This window comes from Salvia hispanica, chromosome 3, assembly GCF_029641045.1.
Source record: "Salvia hispanica isolate PSC_SH4W2 chromosome 3, Shi_PSC_v1, whole genome shotgun sequence".
Lineage (NCBI taxonomy): Eukaryota > Viridiplantae > Streptophyta > Magnoliopsida > Lamiales > Lamiaceae > Salvia > Salvia hispanica.
In genome coordinates this window covers 55,744,730-55,761,065 of record NC_142694.1, presented here as the reverse complement: position 1 = coordinate 55,761,065, position 16,336 = coordinate 55,744,730, and the positions used below count along the sequence as shown (strand labels likewise).

The 16,336-nt window shown below is 36.2% G+C and overlaps 3 protein-coding genes across 3 annotated transcripts; all 3 read right to left on the bottom strand.

Annotated features, from left to right (window-relative positions):
- Positions 1-571: 571 nt before the first annotated feature.
- On the bottom strand, positions 572-3,325 carry LOC125215740 (3-oxoacyl-[acyl-carrier-protein] synthase I, chloroplastic-like). Its single transcript, XM_048117271.2, has 8 exons — positions 3,192-3,325; positions 2,746-3,098; positions 1,985-2,416; positions 1,637-1,810; positions 1,338-1,451; positions 1,027-1,128; positions 860-926; positions 572-746 (listed from the first exon to the last, which is right to left on the bottom strand). The coding sequence occupies exons 1-8, from the start codon at positions 3,301-3,303 to the stop codon at positions 679-681; spliced, it is 1,422 nt and encodes a 473-aa protein (XP_047973228.2). The 5' UTR covers positions 3,304-3,325; the 3' UTR covers positions 572-678.
- A 1,479-nt stretch (positions 3,326-4,804) lies between these two features.
- On the bottom strand, positions 4,805-7,333 carry LOC148931108 (3-oxoacyl-[acyl-carrier-protein] synthase I, chloroplastic-like). The gene is made up of 7 exons (XM_048117270.2): positions 7,207-7,333; positions 6,752-7,101; positions 6,256-6,687; positions 5,469-5,756; positions 5,296-5,397; positions 5,128-5,194; positions 4,805-5,035 (listed from the first exon to the last, which is right to left on the bottom strand). The coding sequence occupies exons 1-7, from the start codon at positions 7,307-7,309 to the stop codon at positions 4,968-4,970; spliced, it is 1,410 nt and encodes a 469-aa protein (XP_047973227.2). The 5' UTR covers positions 7,310-7,333; the 3' UTR covers positions 4,805-4,967.
- Positions 7,334-10,042: 2,709 nt separating this feature from the next.
- On the bottom strand, positions 10,043-13,035 carry LOC125215739 (3-oxoacyl-[acyl-carrier-protein] synthase I, chloroplastic-like). Its single transcript, XM_048117268.2, has 8 exons — positions 12,928-13,035; positions 12,442-12,803; positions 11,402-11,833; positions 11,085-11,258; positions 10,739-10,852; positions 10,546-10,647; positions 10,389-10,455; positions 10,043-10,293 (listed from the first exon to the last, which is right to left on the bottom strand). Exons 1-8 carry the CDS (start codon positions 13,025-13,027, stop codon positions 10,226-10,228), a joined length of 1,419 nt encoding a protein of 472 aa, XP_047973225.2. The 5' UTR covers positions 13,028-13,035; the 3' UTR covers positions 10,043-10,225.
- Positions 13,036-16,336: the final 3,301 nt, after the last annotated feature.

Below are 16,336 nucleotides of genomic sequence, written 5' to 3'. Positions count from 1 at the left end.
AGTCACCAGGTTTGAGCATTATGGGATAGTTGAAATGTAATAAATTATGATTTACGATATAGTATTAATTACAATTTCAAACGTTAGAAATTAACAATAAAAAATAGTAGTATGATTTACATTTTAATACAACTTTATCATCCGACTCCACATTTCCAAAATTTTAAAATTATATCACCAAAATCTTGCTTTAAAGACATCAAAGCAAAGGCCGACCCTCTTCATTTCTCTTCCATTATTCTGATTTATCACACAATCTAAGCTCCAAAACTCCATGTTTGCGAGTTGATGTCATCTAGCTGAAGCCAAAAATTATTTTCATCACTTATATATCTTTCCTATTTTTTTTAATTTTTTTTTCCAGAGAGTACCGATCAATGTTCTCACTAGCTAGAGTTGTGTAGCCGAATTGGGTGTGATGAATAGAATGCAGATAATATTGTTGAACTTGTTTTGACTTCATCTTTACTTCAAAGATATAAATATTGGATGAATTTGGGAGTAGAATTAAATAAAATTTTAAAACTCTTGTGTGGATTGTGTAGTAGACTGTGCTATATACAATATGATATGAGTGTTGTAGATAGATTTATAGAGCTTGACATAAACTAATTATGTTATTGTAAATTAAAGAAGTTACATTATTAAAACACTAAACAGGGATATGTATGAGATGTCTCAAGGGCTGAAGGGCGCGAATACCGCAACTGAATTATGGCCTCCAAATCCAAATGAGTTGGATATGGCTGTAATATATATACAAGTCAGAGATTAAATCATAAGCATCATATAATTATAATAAACTAAGTACTATGGAGTAGAAAATAATTTTGATTCAATGGTGTTGAGGATTTCATACCAACATTTATTTGATGCTGCTTCTTTACATTTGGGACAGTGTCAATGGTGACTTCAGCCTCCAATTCCTACATACACATAAGTTTCAACATTTGGAATTACTATGAAAATACAAAGTCTTAGAAGACTTGATTAATTCATAGATAGTTGCAAAAAATTAAAGCTTACATCTTGGTTGAGTGTAGGATGTAACCAACCGGTGTTGATTGCTTTGATCGTTGCTATTGCTTCCAGTCCACCCGCAGCACCGAGTCCGTGTCCGATGATTGACTGATCATGAATACTAAAAATTGATCATTTTTATTCAATCTCATGCTGGACAAATAATCTATATATTCCGCATGTTCATGAATATATGTCGCACTTTAATTCGACACATAAATTAAGGAATATAAAAAATAGTGGATAAAAAATTTAGTGAACTGTGGAGTATATACATATATAATAACAATGATATAATTCATAACATCATTTTTGACCTTGGTGGAATTGATCTTCAACTCAGAGGTGTTGTTGAAGACTCTCTTGATAGCCTTAACCTCGGGTAAATCTCCGGCACGGGTTGAGGTCGCATGAGTATTCACATAGTTAACCTATCCACACAAAAGTTTAGAATTCATTGGTTATTACTATAATTTTTAACTATATCAATTATATTTTATGTCTATAACTTGGTGTTTTAAAGAAAAATATATTCAATGAAGGGGATAATTTTCTTAAAAAGGGACACAAAATATAATTAATTTTTTTCAATCACATAAAAGAAATGAATGGGAACCTCTTGAGCATCAACTCCTGCATCTTTCAAGCTCTTGATCATGCAAGATGCTACTCCAAGCCCATCCGGTTGTGGATCTGTGATGTGATGCGCGTCACAACTAGCCGCACCTCCCAAATACTCTGCATAAACCCGCGCCCCTCTCCTCATCGCGTGATCCATCCTCTCCATGATCTGAAATTTCATAACATATAAGTTATGATTAAATTAAAGGATTTTTGGTCTTAAAATCATAAACTTTAATATTTTCACGAATTTTGAAAGTGGTTTTACTAGGCAATTTTTCCCATCTAACACAAATTTTCACTTTATAAATACATACTAATGTACTAATGATTAATGACATACCAAAATACCAGCACCTTCTCCCATAACAAAACCGTCTCGGTGTATGTCCCACGGTCTCGACGCCTTATGAGGCTCGTCGTTTCTCAAAGACAAGGCTCTGCAGGCTGTGCAGCCCCCGACTCCAGCTACAGTGACTCCGGCATCAGATGCACCAGCCACCATGACGTCTGCCTCGCCTCGCCTGATGTGGTTTGCAGCAGCAATGAAGCAGTGATTGGCAGTAGCGCAAGCTGTTGAGATGGAGTAAGTAGGCCCCATGAAGCCGGCATCTATGGCCAGCAATGCAGACTCCATGTTTGATATTGAATAAGGGATGAAAAATGGACTTATATTTTTAGGCCCTTTTTGGACTGAGCCTTCAATTCCATCGCTGTAAATCGTATTGCCTCCCATTGCTGATCCCACCAACACTCCCATTCTCGTTTTGTCCATCTGCAACACACAATTTAATTTACTAACTAGGACAAAAAGTATAATGGCCAGTATTTTAATTCTTTTTGAAAAAATTAATTTCTCGCTCCATCCCACTCTAAGTGCAGTAATTCTTATTCCACACGAGATTTTATGTTAATATTGTTTTGCAAATTAAGTGTACAGAGAATAATGAAGTAACTAGAGTGTAAAAAAAAAGCAGAGAGTAATATATATTTCTATTTTAAGAAATGTATCATTTAGAGTGAGACATTCCAAAAAGGAAAATGTAGTGACAAAGGGAATATTATTGTATACTATTATTTAAAAAAATTGAAATTAATTCTCACAGTGTCAACAGCTTTTTTCCCAAGGTTAGCATCATCGAGAGCCCGTTTCCCGGCAACCAAACAATATCTCCAGCAATCATCGAGACGGCGATCATCCTTCCCATTGATGTATCCTTCCGAAGAGAAGCCGCGAATCTGGCCGGCGATCTTAACAGAAAAATCTGATGTATCAAATCGGTCGATGAGAGTAATGCCACTCTCCCCAGCAAGCAATTTGTTGTAGTAAACATCAATGTCACTTCCAAAAACAGAAACAAGCCCCATTCCAGTTATCACTATCCTTTTCTTTGGATCTGTCTCTCTCTTTGGAGAGGAATTAGAAGCCATTGCCTTGATCTTCTTCCCATTTCTCGCTGCTCAATTAATATACACACACAATCACTTGATCAAAACAAGAAATTAAAAGGAAGTATTAGGAATTAAATAGTAGATCATGAAGTATTCACCTGATGAAGTTGTAAGGAACAGCTTAGGGTTTGCTGATTGAGTAAGCAGAGTAGAAAAACAAGATGCTAACATAATGCTCCACAATTCTTTTTTTTTTTGCTTCCCATGCATTGCTCATGATTCAGTTCTTTTATAAATATATATATACCACTGCTCATGCATTATAGTTTTGGTTGTTGCCGCATTCATTAATTTTCTCCAATAAATACCTACTAACACCACCTGCATGCAAATAATTAATGTAAATAACTACACATATATGGTTGCATATATGGATCAGAAATTCAATGGCTCTTTAGTGAATTACACATATGTACGCACTGGAACGGAATGCCAACAAAACAATGAGTTTACTGCAACCCGCCATTCGTGCAACCACCGTTTTTGTCATCGACGTTGCCACATACGAGATTAACGTAGATGACACAAGATTTTCACGTAGATGAATACGAGATTTTCAACATGGAACCATCCCATCCAGGGGTTAGATCTGGTTCACGAGTGAACTATTTTTGAATTAGATTTTATTTTAATTTGTAAGTATCGAAATTTAACATATAATATGGTTTATAAAATGATGAAATTGATAATTTGAACTATGGTTGAGACTTGAGATGACGCTGGCTGATGCGGCGGAGGTTATGCCTGAAAAATCAAGTCTTTATTATGGATGGCCTAATATCCTTAAGGGAAATAGAACTTTAAATTGCAAATTGAATGGTGGTCGTTATTATCAGTGAGCTAAACCCTAAAGGAAAGTATTAAAAAATTAGAAATTAAATGTACAAAGTGAATGGTGATCTTGGCTGGTTGACTCTTTAATTGTGCAACTAAATGTGTGTGTGCTCTATTCATTTCACGAAGCCACTAGCTATAATACTATACTACTATATATGTTTACCCCCTCTACTAGTTACTAGTTAATTAATTAGTATCTAACCACTTTGTGAAAGTAAAAGTACATTTACGAATGACCTGATCCTATAGCCTATTCTAGATAAGTAGTAGCAACTTTTTAGTATAGGGACATGCATTGTTCGTGTGGCATGAGAATGCATTCTATTTTTCACGTATATCGGAGAGAGAATGCATACTGGGGCTGTTAGAAATTACTCCATATGGTTTCATCCTATAATCAATAGGTGATAGAGTGACACGGTATGATGTTGTTATAGTAGTACTATTTATTTTTGTTTCATGTGCCAACAAAGGCACCGGATTACTCTGTTGGTTCGTGTCAATAATCGGATTCTTCATCTTTCCAACTTTGTGGGCTCTTTCATGCGTTTCTCTGTGTTTGCTGAGTATTTTGAAATGCGATTCAGGATACAATTTGAAAAGTTTGGAGATTATTACTTAAACTTTACTAGGACGGTAAATTTGGAGGGAATGAGAAAAAATGTTACTTGGATCCATACGAAAGGAGATAAAGATAGAGGAGTATTCGTATGAAAAATGGATGCTAATTGCTATGTGTAGTGAAAAGGAGAGAATTTTCCATGTGTGTAACTTTGCCAAATTTGATCTAAAAAATGAAAACATATTAGAGAATTTTTTTTATTAGGCGCACGTGCATGAAAAATGGCGAAGATACACATATTCTTATCCAGCAATAAAACTGTCTTCCTCATTTGCATTGATATAGCGTCGCAAGCAACTGACATACTTTTAAGTCATGTGCTACAAATACTGGCAAATTCATACATTTATTATATATAGAGTTCACAATTTTTGTAATGTAGAGTGTAATATTGACAAATTCATAGATTTATTAATTAGGGGCTGAAGGGAGCAAAGACAACAACTGAATTATGACCTCCAAGGCCACATGAGTTGGATATGGCTGCAATATAGAAGTCACAGATTAAATCATAAGAGCAAGCAGTACTATTTTACAGTATATATTTTGATACAAAATTGTTGAGAATTTCGTACCAACGTTTATTTGATGCTGCTTCTTTACATTTGGCACAGTGTCAATCGTCACTTCACCCTCCACCTCCTAAAATTAAAGTTTCAAAAATTATTACTACAAATTAACTAAGAAAAAAATTTAACGCATTTTGATTAATTCTTTAATTAATTAGTTGTAGAATAGTTTACGTCTTGGTTGATTGTTGGATGTAGCCATCCAGTGTTTATTGCTTTGATTGATGCTATTGCCTCCAACCCACCCGCAGCTCCCATCGCATGTCCAATAATTGACTGATGAAAACAAATACTTGAAATCGTAAATATTGAACCTTAATTAATTATTGGAAATATAATTTTTATACCTTGGTGGCATTCATCTTCAAGTTAGAGGTGTTGTGGAATACTTTCTTGATGGCTTTGAATTCAGCCAGATCTCCAAGTGGGGTTGATGTTGCATGAGCATTCACATAGTTAACCTCTTCAGCAGCAACTCCGGCATCTTCCAAAGCCTTTATTATGCAAGATGCAACGGCAAGCCCATCGGGGTGTGGATTTGTGATGTGATGAGCATCACAGGTAACCGCGCCTCCCAAATACTCCGCATAAACCCTAGCCCCTCTTTTCATCGCGTGCTCCACGCTTTCCATTATCTGAATTTGCACCGTTGTGTTGATGTCGTAATTTAGAAGTGTTAGGCTAAATTTATAATAACTTCGAAAATGTTTCAAGAGCTATATATGATGATTTAATAACTTAATAATGAGTTGTATAGTTTATAAGCTGAAAAGAAAATTACGAACTAGAATAATAAAATCCCTCTCAATAATAATAAATGTAATAACCTTTTAAATTTTCAATAAGATGTTTGTTTTTTTAGTCATCTTTTTTTTTTCTCGTTTGTTAACGTAATTAACTAGACAAATATCCTAAATAGTATATGTATAACGTGTATGTAGAATAAGCAAATACTCAAAAAACTTATAAGCTCATGAACAATTTAGAAATTGTTTTAAGGAGTTTGTAAACTCTGTCAAACATTATGCATCTACTAATTTAAGATGCAATTATTGTGTGCATTGATATAGTAATAGTCTACTGCCTCTGTCATATAAAAATAGAAACTTTTGAAACAAACATGTAATGACGTACCAAAACAGCAGCACCCTCTCCCATGACAAAACCGTCGCGGTGCACGTCCCACGGCCTGGACGCCTTATGTGGGTCTTCATTTCTGTGAGACAAGGCTCTGCAGGCTATGAATCCACCGAGTCCAAGCGGTATGATTGCAGCATCGGTCCCACCGGCCACCATGACGTCTGTGTCGCCTCGTCTGATGTGGTTTGCTGCAGCGTTGAAGCAGTAGTTCGAAGTGGCACTAGATGCTGAGACCGAGCAAGACGGCCCTCTCATACCGGTGTCGATAGCCAGCAACACGGACCCCATGTTAGATACCGAATGTGGAATGAAAAATGGACTTATTTTGTTACTCCCCTTTTCCAGCAAGGCTTCCATTCCATTACTGAAACCCATCTGGTTTCCCATTCCTGATCCCACCATCACTCCCATTCTCGTCTTGTCCATCTGAAGAAAAGAAATCAAATCAAATTGAAATTTCAACCTTTAAACAATTGAAATTAATGCTCACCTCGTCAATAACTTGTTTGCCAAGGTTAGCATCGTCGAGAGCCCGTTTGCCGGCAACCAAACAATATCTCCAGCAATCGTCGAGACGGCGATCATCCTTCCCGTCGATGTATCCCTCCGAAGAGAAGCCGCGAATCTGGGCAGCGATCTTAACAGCGAAATCCGATGTATCAAATCTGTCAATGAGAGTGATGCCACTCTCTCCAGCAAGCAATTTGTTGTAGTAAACATCAATATCACTTCCAAAAACAGAAACAAGCCCCATTCCAGTTATCACTATCCTTTTCTTCGGATCTGTTTCTCTCTTTGGAGAGGAGGAAGCCATTGCCTTGATCTTCTTCCCATTTCTCGCTGCTCAATCAATATATATACACACACAGTTACTTGATCAAAGCAAGAAAATGAATTGTATTAGGAATTAAATAGTAGATCATGAATAAATCGGTATTAATTCACCTGATGAAGTTGTAAGGAACAGCTTAGGGTTTGTTGATTGAGTAAATACAGTAGAAAACGAAGATGCTAACATAATGCTCCACATTTTTTTTTTGCTTCCCATGCATCGTTCGTGATTCTTTTTTTTTTAAATAAGGAAAGTCAATGCACATCTTGCTTGTTGTTGAGCTGCCGCATTCATTAATTTTCTTCAATAAATACCTACGTATCCCCGCCATATACTATAACCCTACTTATACTGTAATTTCATACCGATATATGGGCCTCTTACAGTAATAATACTCCACTAAGCTTAAAATTATTACATTTGCTATTAATATAACTGCATTAAAATAGTAGGAAGAATTTACTGCATTTAAGAACCATGTATTGATTCTTGTATTATTTCCGAAACATTCATTATATCTAGTGGTACGCATCAACATCCATATCTATCTATTGGGCTTTTGTACAGTTGACCCATATTACTTCTTCAGCTCTTTACTTATTTTAGTTTTTCTTTAGTCTGGCCCATTTACATCCTTTAATTAGGATTTATTATTTCGTATCCCCAGTCTATTGTGTTAATTTCAATTAGAAAACGTGAATTAGGCTCAGTACAGGAGTACGCCTCTTTTTTTTGTTTCAGAACACTCATACTATTATTTACTACTATTACTTAGTACACCCTCTGTACCATAAGAGCATCAGCAATGGCGGACGTCCCGGCGGACGTCGGACCGGCATGCCGGACGTCCGCGTGCGGATACCCAAGTTCCGCGGCATTCCGACGACGTCCTTCGTGACGTCCACCATTGCAGTGTCCCGACGGACGTCCTGATTATTTAATTTTTTTTAAAACTCTATAAATAAGGTTCGTTGCAAACTCTATGTATACGGCTCGTTGCAAACTCTATATATATGGCTCGCTGCAAACTCTATATATACGGCTCGTTGCAAACTATAGGGATTCAAGGCATAACATGTACTTTGTTTGAATCGTTTTTTGGTTTAGGATAGTTTTTTTTGGTGAACTATGTACTTTTTTTTTAATTTAAGAGTAAAGGCCAAAATTGGTCCTGAACATATGGTCATTTTACCTTTTTGGTCATAAACTTTATCTTTTGAATTTTTTAGTCCCACACATATGGAAATTTGATCATTTTGGTCCTGCACATATGAAAATTTGATCATTTTGGTCCTCCCGTCAATAGTTCTGTTAAAAACTAACGGTCAACGGGTTTAATCCCGATTTTGACCAAATTAATCTCTTAATTCTAATTTTTAAGTCACTAATTAATCTCCTAATTATTTTAACAAATATCCATTTAAAATTAAAATTAAATAAATAATATAAAAAATTAAATCAGGCCATCGTTCAATTTCTCGCCCAGATTCTTCACGGAGGCCGATGAGTGTGACTTCTTCAGCGAGAAATCACCCAAATCGGGCTTGAAGTGGATGAAGAATCTAGGGTTTTGATTCCCAACTAAATTCAACTCGCGCTCATCACCAGAGGGCTTTTACTGGGCGAGCCGAAATGCCTTTGAAAACGAAGCTGAAAGGTTTTTGCGAATCATTTGGGCGGTAGGAATATTTGGTAGAGGGGCCGGAATCGAGAAAAGTTCTAAGGTTTAGGGATAATTCTTTCGAATAGCCAGCGGAAACGCCGGACTGAAAGGGGAAATTCATAATATTGACTGGGATTTTAGCTCTGAGCAATGGCGTCTGCTCATTCTTCTAGGGATGATTGTGTGCTGTGAGAGTGTGGAATTTTGGGTGATAATTTATAGAGAAGAGAAAGAGGCGAAGATGTGGCTGAAAAAGTGAAAAAGGGCAGAGGGAGATTGCAGCCTGTTTTTTGGCGTTTGTTTTAATTAGTGACTTAAAAATCAGAATTAAGAATTTAATTTGGTCAAAATCGGGATTAAACCTGTTGACTGTTAATTTTTAACGGAACTATTGACGGAGGACCAAAATGATCAAATTTCCATATGTGCAGAACCAAAAAATTCAAACGATAAAGTTTAAGACCAAAAAGATAAAATGACCATATATTAGGACCAATTTTGGCCTTTACTCTTAATTTAAATATGTATGTTTTTTTAAAAAAATAAAATAGTTGCATTTTCCCCGTATTCGTGTCGAAATTTTAATTTGGTGAATTTGTGAATTTTTATTATTGTGGATGTCAGTCGGGATGTCATTGAGGATGTCCGCCATTGTGCAGGGGGTGTCCTTATGATGTGACAGTGCAGTGTGAGGTCCTTATGACATGACATGAGGTGTTTTTGGGAAGTCCGTCGGGATGTCCGTCGAGACATCTGTCCCACTGTTGATGCTCTTATAATGTCTTTTCCGTCCCACTGTTGATGCTCTAATAATGTCTTTTGGGTTGAACACAAAGTTTTAATGCATAATTGGTAAAGTAAAAAAGAAGTAGAAACAAAAAGTAGTAAAGTATTGTTAGTGGAAAATGGTCACACCTCATCATAGAGAAGAGAATTTCCAAAATTCAAACCTGCATATTCTTGTGGGACGGACTATAAAGGGTTAATATTTTTATGGGACAGAGGGTTTACTACTCCCCCCGTTTCGCCATAGTTGAGGCGGAATTTTTGGGCATGGAGTTTTAGAAATAAATGTTGGGTGTGTTAAATAAATAAATTAAAAAGTAAGAGAGTGGAAAAGGTAGAGAGAATAAAGTATAAAGTGAATAAAGTAGAGAGAATAAAGTAAGAAAGAGTAAATTAAGAAAGAGAAAAAAGTTACCAAATATGAAAATGACTCAACTATGAAGAAACTTCCCGAAATGGTAAAATGATTCAACTATGACGAAACGGGAGTATTCTTTATGAATTTGCGATCCATAGTTGTTAATTAGTATCCAATGGAAATGGAATAATCTACTATTAATCTCTCAAAAAAAAGGAAGTATCGTATAATACTTCCAAACATAAAACTATACTATTTGTGAATGGAAATTCAACTTTTCAATACGTTCGAAAGTTCATACACCAATTAAAAATGTGACGACATTTTAAGAGTTGAATGGTGCGAAGACAACAACTGAATTGTGGCCTCCAAATCCAAATGAGTTGGATATAGCTGCAATAGAGTAACGCAATCTTAATCAATATACATCATACTACTTTATATATAATTAACTACATTTTGATTCAAAATAGTTGAAAATTTCATACCAACGTTTACTTTATGTTGCTTCTTCACATATGGGACAGTGTCAATGGTGACTTCAGCCTCCAACTCCTACACATATATTTATACTTAGGATTAGGAAATAGTCGCACTCTAACATAATTATTTAATCCTAGTTAATGCAGAAAATAGCTTAATTACATCTTGGTTAAGTGTGGGATGTAACCAGCCAGTGTTAATTGCTTTAATAGTCGCTATTGCTTCCAGCCCACCAGCAGCTCCAAGTCCATGTCCGATCATTGACTGATGTTAACAAATTATTGAAATTCATCACAAAATTGATTTATTATTAGCCTTATTGTTGGAACTTAAATACAATAGTAATTAATTTGACCTTGGTGGCATTCATCTTCAAGTTAGGGGTGTTTTTGAATACTCTATTGATGGCTCTAACCTCAGCAAGATCTCCAGCTGGAGTTGATGTTGCATGAGCATTTATATAATTAACCTGTCAAGTATTGCAAATTTTAAAATCTTATTCATTTTAAGCAAAATAGTAAAAAAAAATAGGAAATCAATAGAAAACAAAATATCCCTCTAAGGGTGTTCGATTTTAATGCAGTTATAGAATATAAGACTTGGAGGTTAAGCAAGTTATATTTTAGGTTTTATTTATTCATAGTTAATATAATTTTAGGTTTGCTAGACTAATCAATTTTATTTACTATCACAACAAAAACCTCTTCAGCAGACACTCCGGCATCTTTCAAAGCCTTGCTTATGCAAGACGCGACGAAAAGCCCATCAGGGCGTGGATTCGTCAAGTGATGAGCATCACAGGTAGCCGCGCCTCCCAAATACTCCGCGTAAACCCTAACCCCTCTTTTCATCGCGTGCTCCATGCTCTCCATGACCTGAGCTTTCATAAGTTATAGTAAGATATTGTAATAATTAATTACTCCGTCTGTCCTAGTATAAGTGATCTAATTTTTTTGACACGTCGATTAAGAAAAAGTGAAAAAACATGCCACTTGTATTAATTAGGTGAGTGACATACCAAAACACCAGCACCTTCTCCCATGACAAATCCGTCGCGGTGTAGGTCCCACGGCCGCGACGCCTTGTGTGGGTCGTGGTTTCTGTGGGACAAGGCTCTGCAGGATATGCAACCTCCGAGTCCGAGTGGCACGACTGCAGCATCGGTCCCACCGGCCACCATGACGTCTGCGTCGCCTCGTCTGATGTGGTTTGCGGCGGCGTGGATGCAGTAGTTTGCAGTGGCGCAGGCGGCTGCGATGGAGTAGGTGGGCCCCGTCAAACCGGTGTCCATAGCCAACAAGGCAGAGCCCATGTTAGATAAAGAATATGGAGTGAAAAATGGACTTATTTTCTTATTCCCCTTTTGGAGTAAGGCTTCAACTCCATTAGTGAAAGCTGTCTGGTTTCCCATCCCTGATCCCACCAACACTCCCATTCTCGTCTTGTCCATCTGCAACGTAACACTCAATATTCTTTAACTTTTCACAAAAAGTTTTGTCATATATTTTCATTCTTGTATGTTCCATAAAGTTAGCCAAATTTAAAATTTAATGATTCACTTTCTACTAACTTTTTCAATCCATATTCCCTTATATTTATGAAAATCTGTATCGGATCAAAATGTGACAAACTTTGCGGAAATGAGGGAGTATTTTTCTATTACAAAGATAAAAAGTACTACTACTAGCTAGTAAGATCAAAATATAAAGAGATAAATTGGCAAATAATGATCAAGTTTTGATATGTTCCACAACTTTCAAAATCTGAAATTAAATCACGAAAGATAGAAAGTTTTGCAATTATCCCATCTGTCTTATTTCCGGCGAAATTTGCATGGTGTGACAACCGATTTTAAATACGTAGAAGTGTTATGACAATGTAAAATTTTCTTCTTTGTAAACTGATCATATTTTTCGCATAATTGATTACGACCAACCTTCCTTGCACTGATTTGTAGGCACCTAGCTCGAAGGACAAAGAAATATTTTGATGTATTTATCTTTGTCTATGCATATCAAAATTTCAATTTTGTGAGTTTAAGAAGATGCAAATTCTCACAGTGTCAACAACTTGTTCCCCAAGAGCAGCATCATCAAGTGCCCTTTTTCCGGCAACCAAACTATATCTCCAGCAATCATCGAGACGGCGATCATCCTTCCCGTTGATGTATCCCTCCGAAGAGAAGCCGCGTATCTGGCCCGCAATCTTAACAGTGAAATCTGACGTATCAAATCTGTCGATGAGAGAAATGGCGCTCTCTCCAGCAAGCAATTTGTTGTAGTAAACACCAATGTCACTTCCAAAAACAGAAACAAGCCCCATTCCAGTTATCACTATCCTTTTCTTCGGATCTGTTTCTCTCTTTGGAGAAGAAACTGTTGGAGTTTGAGATGCCATTGATTTGATCTTCTCATGTCTTCCTGCTCAAACATGTCATAACTTAGATCAATCAACATAGTATATACCTAAGTAAATAATAACATAGTGAAGAAATGGTGTAGCAAGAAAAAATAGAATGTGTAGTTGAAAACATTTGATGATCACCCGAGGATCTAATGCTGTTATGCCGATGAAAGTTTCTTGAATCTTTGCTGCTCCTGTTGGAAAAAAAAGTTAAAGAAACTGCACATGCAATGCTCGACATTGTTACACTTGCTGATGATATTGTTTTTCTTCTTTAATTTATAAGGAGAAGAGAAAAGTGAATGGTGATCATAACTTGTAGTTGATCAGTTGTGTAATAACTGCTTTGCGTAACCATTATTCTAAATCACATAGACTTAACATAGATACAGCTAATTAATGGTAGGAACAGATCAACAGGGATGGCCCTGAAATAGGCTCTAGGCTAAATACTTAAAGAGGCCAGCCCAAAGTAATATTTCTAGACTTTTGTGGTTGGCTAGAAATGGTACATGGTTGTCATGTCTTTCATATCTTAGCGGATCCATATATGAGACAATTTTTTGTGTATGCATAGAGTATAAAATATCTAAAAAATATTAGTAAATAATAAATTACAAAAGCAAGAGAAGTGGTGTAGTAAAATTTTAGTTATGCATAAAATAACAATGTATTATGTATAATATTAATACACACAATGCACACATTCACTAAACACAAGCACTGCTCACGCACGCACACAATGCACATTGCACATAAACAATACACCACGGGGGCGTTCGGTTGGCAAGACTAAATCTCATGATTAAATATGTATCATGTTTGGTTCATAAGATTAACCTCCTCAACTTAATCCTAGATGGATAGTCTTATGATAATTAGTCATAGCCTCCCCCCTCCAACTAAAATAATCCCACAACTTAATCCTAGATGGATAGTCTCATGATTATTAGTCATGACAACCGAACGCCACCTATATACACTGTAGGGACTAGAGTTTTATACTTCACGACCACAAAGAACTAGAATTAAGGATAACTTACATAAAATAAAGGCAATAAGATACACTAAGCAAATAAATACTCCCTCCATCCCACATAATTTTACCCAGTATTCCGTTTTAGGTCGTCCCACATAATTTTACCCATATCACTTTTACCATTTTTGGTAGTGGACCTCATATTCCACTAACTCATTCCTACTCATATTTTATTATAAAACTAATACTTTAAAAGTAGGACCCACATCCCACCAACTATTTCAACTCACTTTCCATTACATTTCTTAAAACTCGTGTCGGCTCAAAATGTGTAAAATTATGTGGGATGGAGGGAGTAGCTAATATATATATATACTATAAATATTTGTGGATATTATATAAGGGGAGTGTTAGGGTGCCACCACATCTTAAAATAACACCATACCACCATTCCTAGCCAATCATTTGTACACGTGGACGAATAATAAGCTGCCACGTGGCAAAAAAAAATCTAAAAAAGACGGCCACCAATATATTGTACACTATACAACAATTTTTCTTGGTCAGCAATATCCAATACGCTATACAGCAATCTATAGATTGTTGTGTAGCGTTTATAATATTGCTATATAAGTGGTGTCACGGTGTCACTTTAACAGGGGTTATCATTTTAACATAAACCTATTATATAATTCAACAACAATAAATAGGCATTTTAATATACAAACCGTAGGGACCAGAAGATTTTAATAACTTTATTAATACTACTCTACAAAAAAATTAGACATACTTTTCTATGACAAATTGTAAACTCTATGGAGTAAAGTTGGCCGTGGCGATGAAGACGTAAACGGTTGAGATTATGCAATCACAGCGGCAAAGCGCAAAATCCAAGGTGGCTGTAATTGCCGAAAAATCCACTATAATTAGTCCTGTCATGAGCACCATCAAATTCTGCGTCGGAAATTCCAGTGTCGGCGTCATATGGAACAACGGCGGATGGATCTCCATAATTGTATGCGTGTGCACTCTATGTGAGTAATGTATGCATAGTAGGTGTATTAAGGTGAATTATTTATAGTAGTGGTAAATTATTTCTATTTTATCTATACTTCACAACCGTAAATGACTAGAATTAAGGGTAATCTACATTAATTATAGTGTAAGCAATATGGTATGTTAACTAAATAAATAATATATTTAAATCTTTGTGGATACTTTATAATTTAACAGTAAAATGGGTATTTCAACATACTAACTATTATAACACTAAAAATTTCGGTAATTTTATTAAATATTTCCTCCGTCCCACAATAGATGTCACGCTTTCCTTTTCAGTTTGTCCTATAGAAGATGCCACCTGTCTTTGGAGAAAACTCTCATTCATAATGTACTATTTCCTCTCTCTACCTAACACACAAAACATCTTCTAAAATCTCATACCATTCCCCAAGTACACCATCTATTATGGGACGGGGGAGTATCTTTTAAACATAAATTAGATATACAACTCCCTTCGTACTCTCATAGTTGAGGCATAACTTTTCGGCACGGAGTTTAAGAAAAGAATGTTAAATGTGTTAAATAAATAGATAAATAAAATAAGAAAGAGAAAAAAGGTAAGAGAGAATAAAATAAAAAGTGAATAAAGTAAAGAAAATAAAGTAAGAGGGAGTAAAGTAAGAGAGAGTAAGAAGTTACTATCGATGGAAATGACTTAACTATGAGGGAACTTCTCAAAATTATTAAAAAGACTCAACTATGAGGGAACAAAGGGAGTAATTTTCTGTGAAAAATTATAAACTCCATGAATGAAGTCGGTTGCGATGGAGGTGGAAGAGGTTGAGATAATGCAATAACAGCAGCGACACCCCAGAATCCTAGGTGGCAGGGCAAATCCTCCATAATTAGCCCCGGCATACGCCGTCAACGTCTGCATCGGAGCTTCCTGTGTCGACGGCAGAGGCATCTCCATAGTTGTAGACGGACATACCATCCTCCATCAGTGGATGTGTGTTGTGTGTTATGTTTGTGTAGTTTAGTATGTGTGTGACGCGCTATGTGTCTAGTGTGTGTGCATTGTCTACATGTGTGTGTACTCTATGGGTGTGTATAGTGTGTGGATACATTTTAATTCAACAACAATAAAATATGTATTTTAATATACTAACGGAAGAGACTAGAGATTTCAGTAATTTTATTGGATACCTGTATATTGTTCCACATATCCTAATTATTTTATTTCTTAATTTTATTTTTATACTATTAAACTTTTTTATTACAGTATAAAATAAATCTATGTTGGAACAACTTCACCTGTTATGGTATAAGAGCATCTCCAACGATGCTCTTGCGAAGAGCTGTGCTCTTGCTGACAGCTCTTGTCGTCAGCAAGAGCACGTCCGTGCTCGCCGCTGCGCTCTTGCCGTTGGCAGGGACGTGCTCTTGCCGAAAGCTCCATCGTGGCGAAGAGCAGGGCAACGTGGCAGCATTCCATTGGCCGGTGATGCCCAATCACCCCATGCGCGATTACGCATGTTATTATTCCGTTAAATTTATTTTTTTTAAATT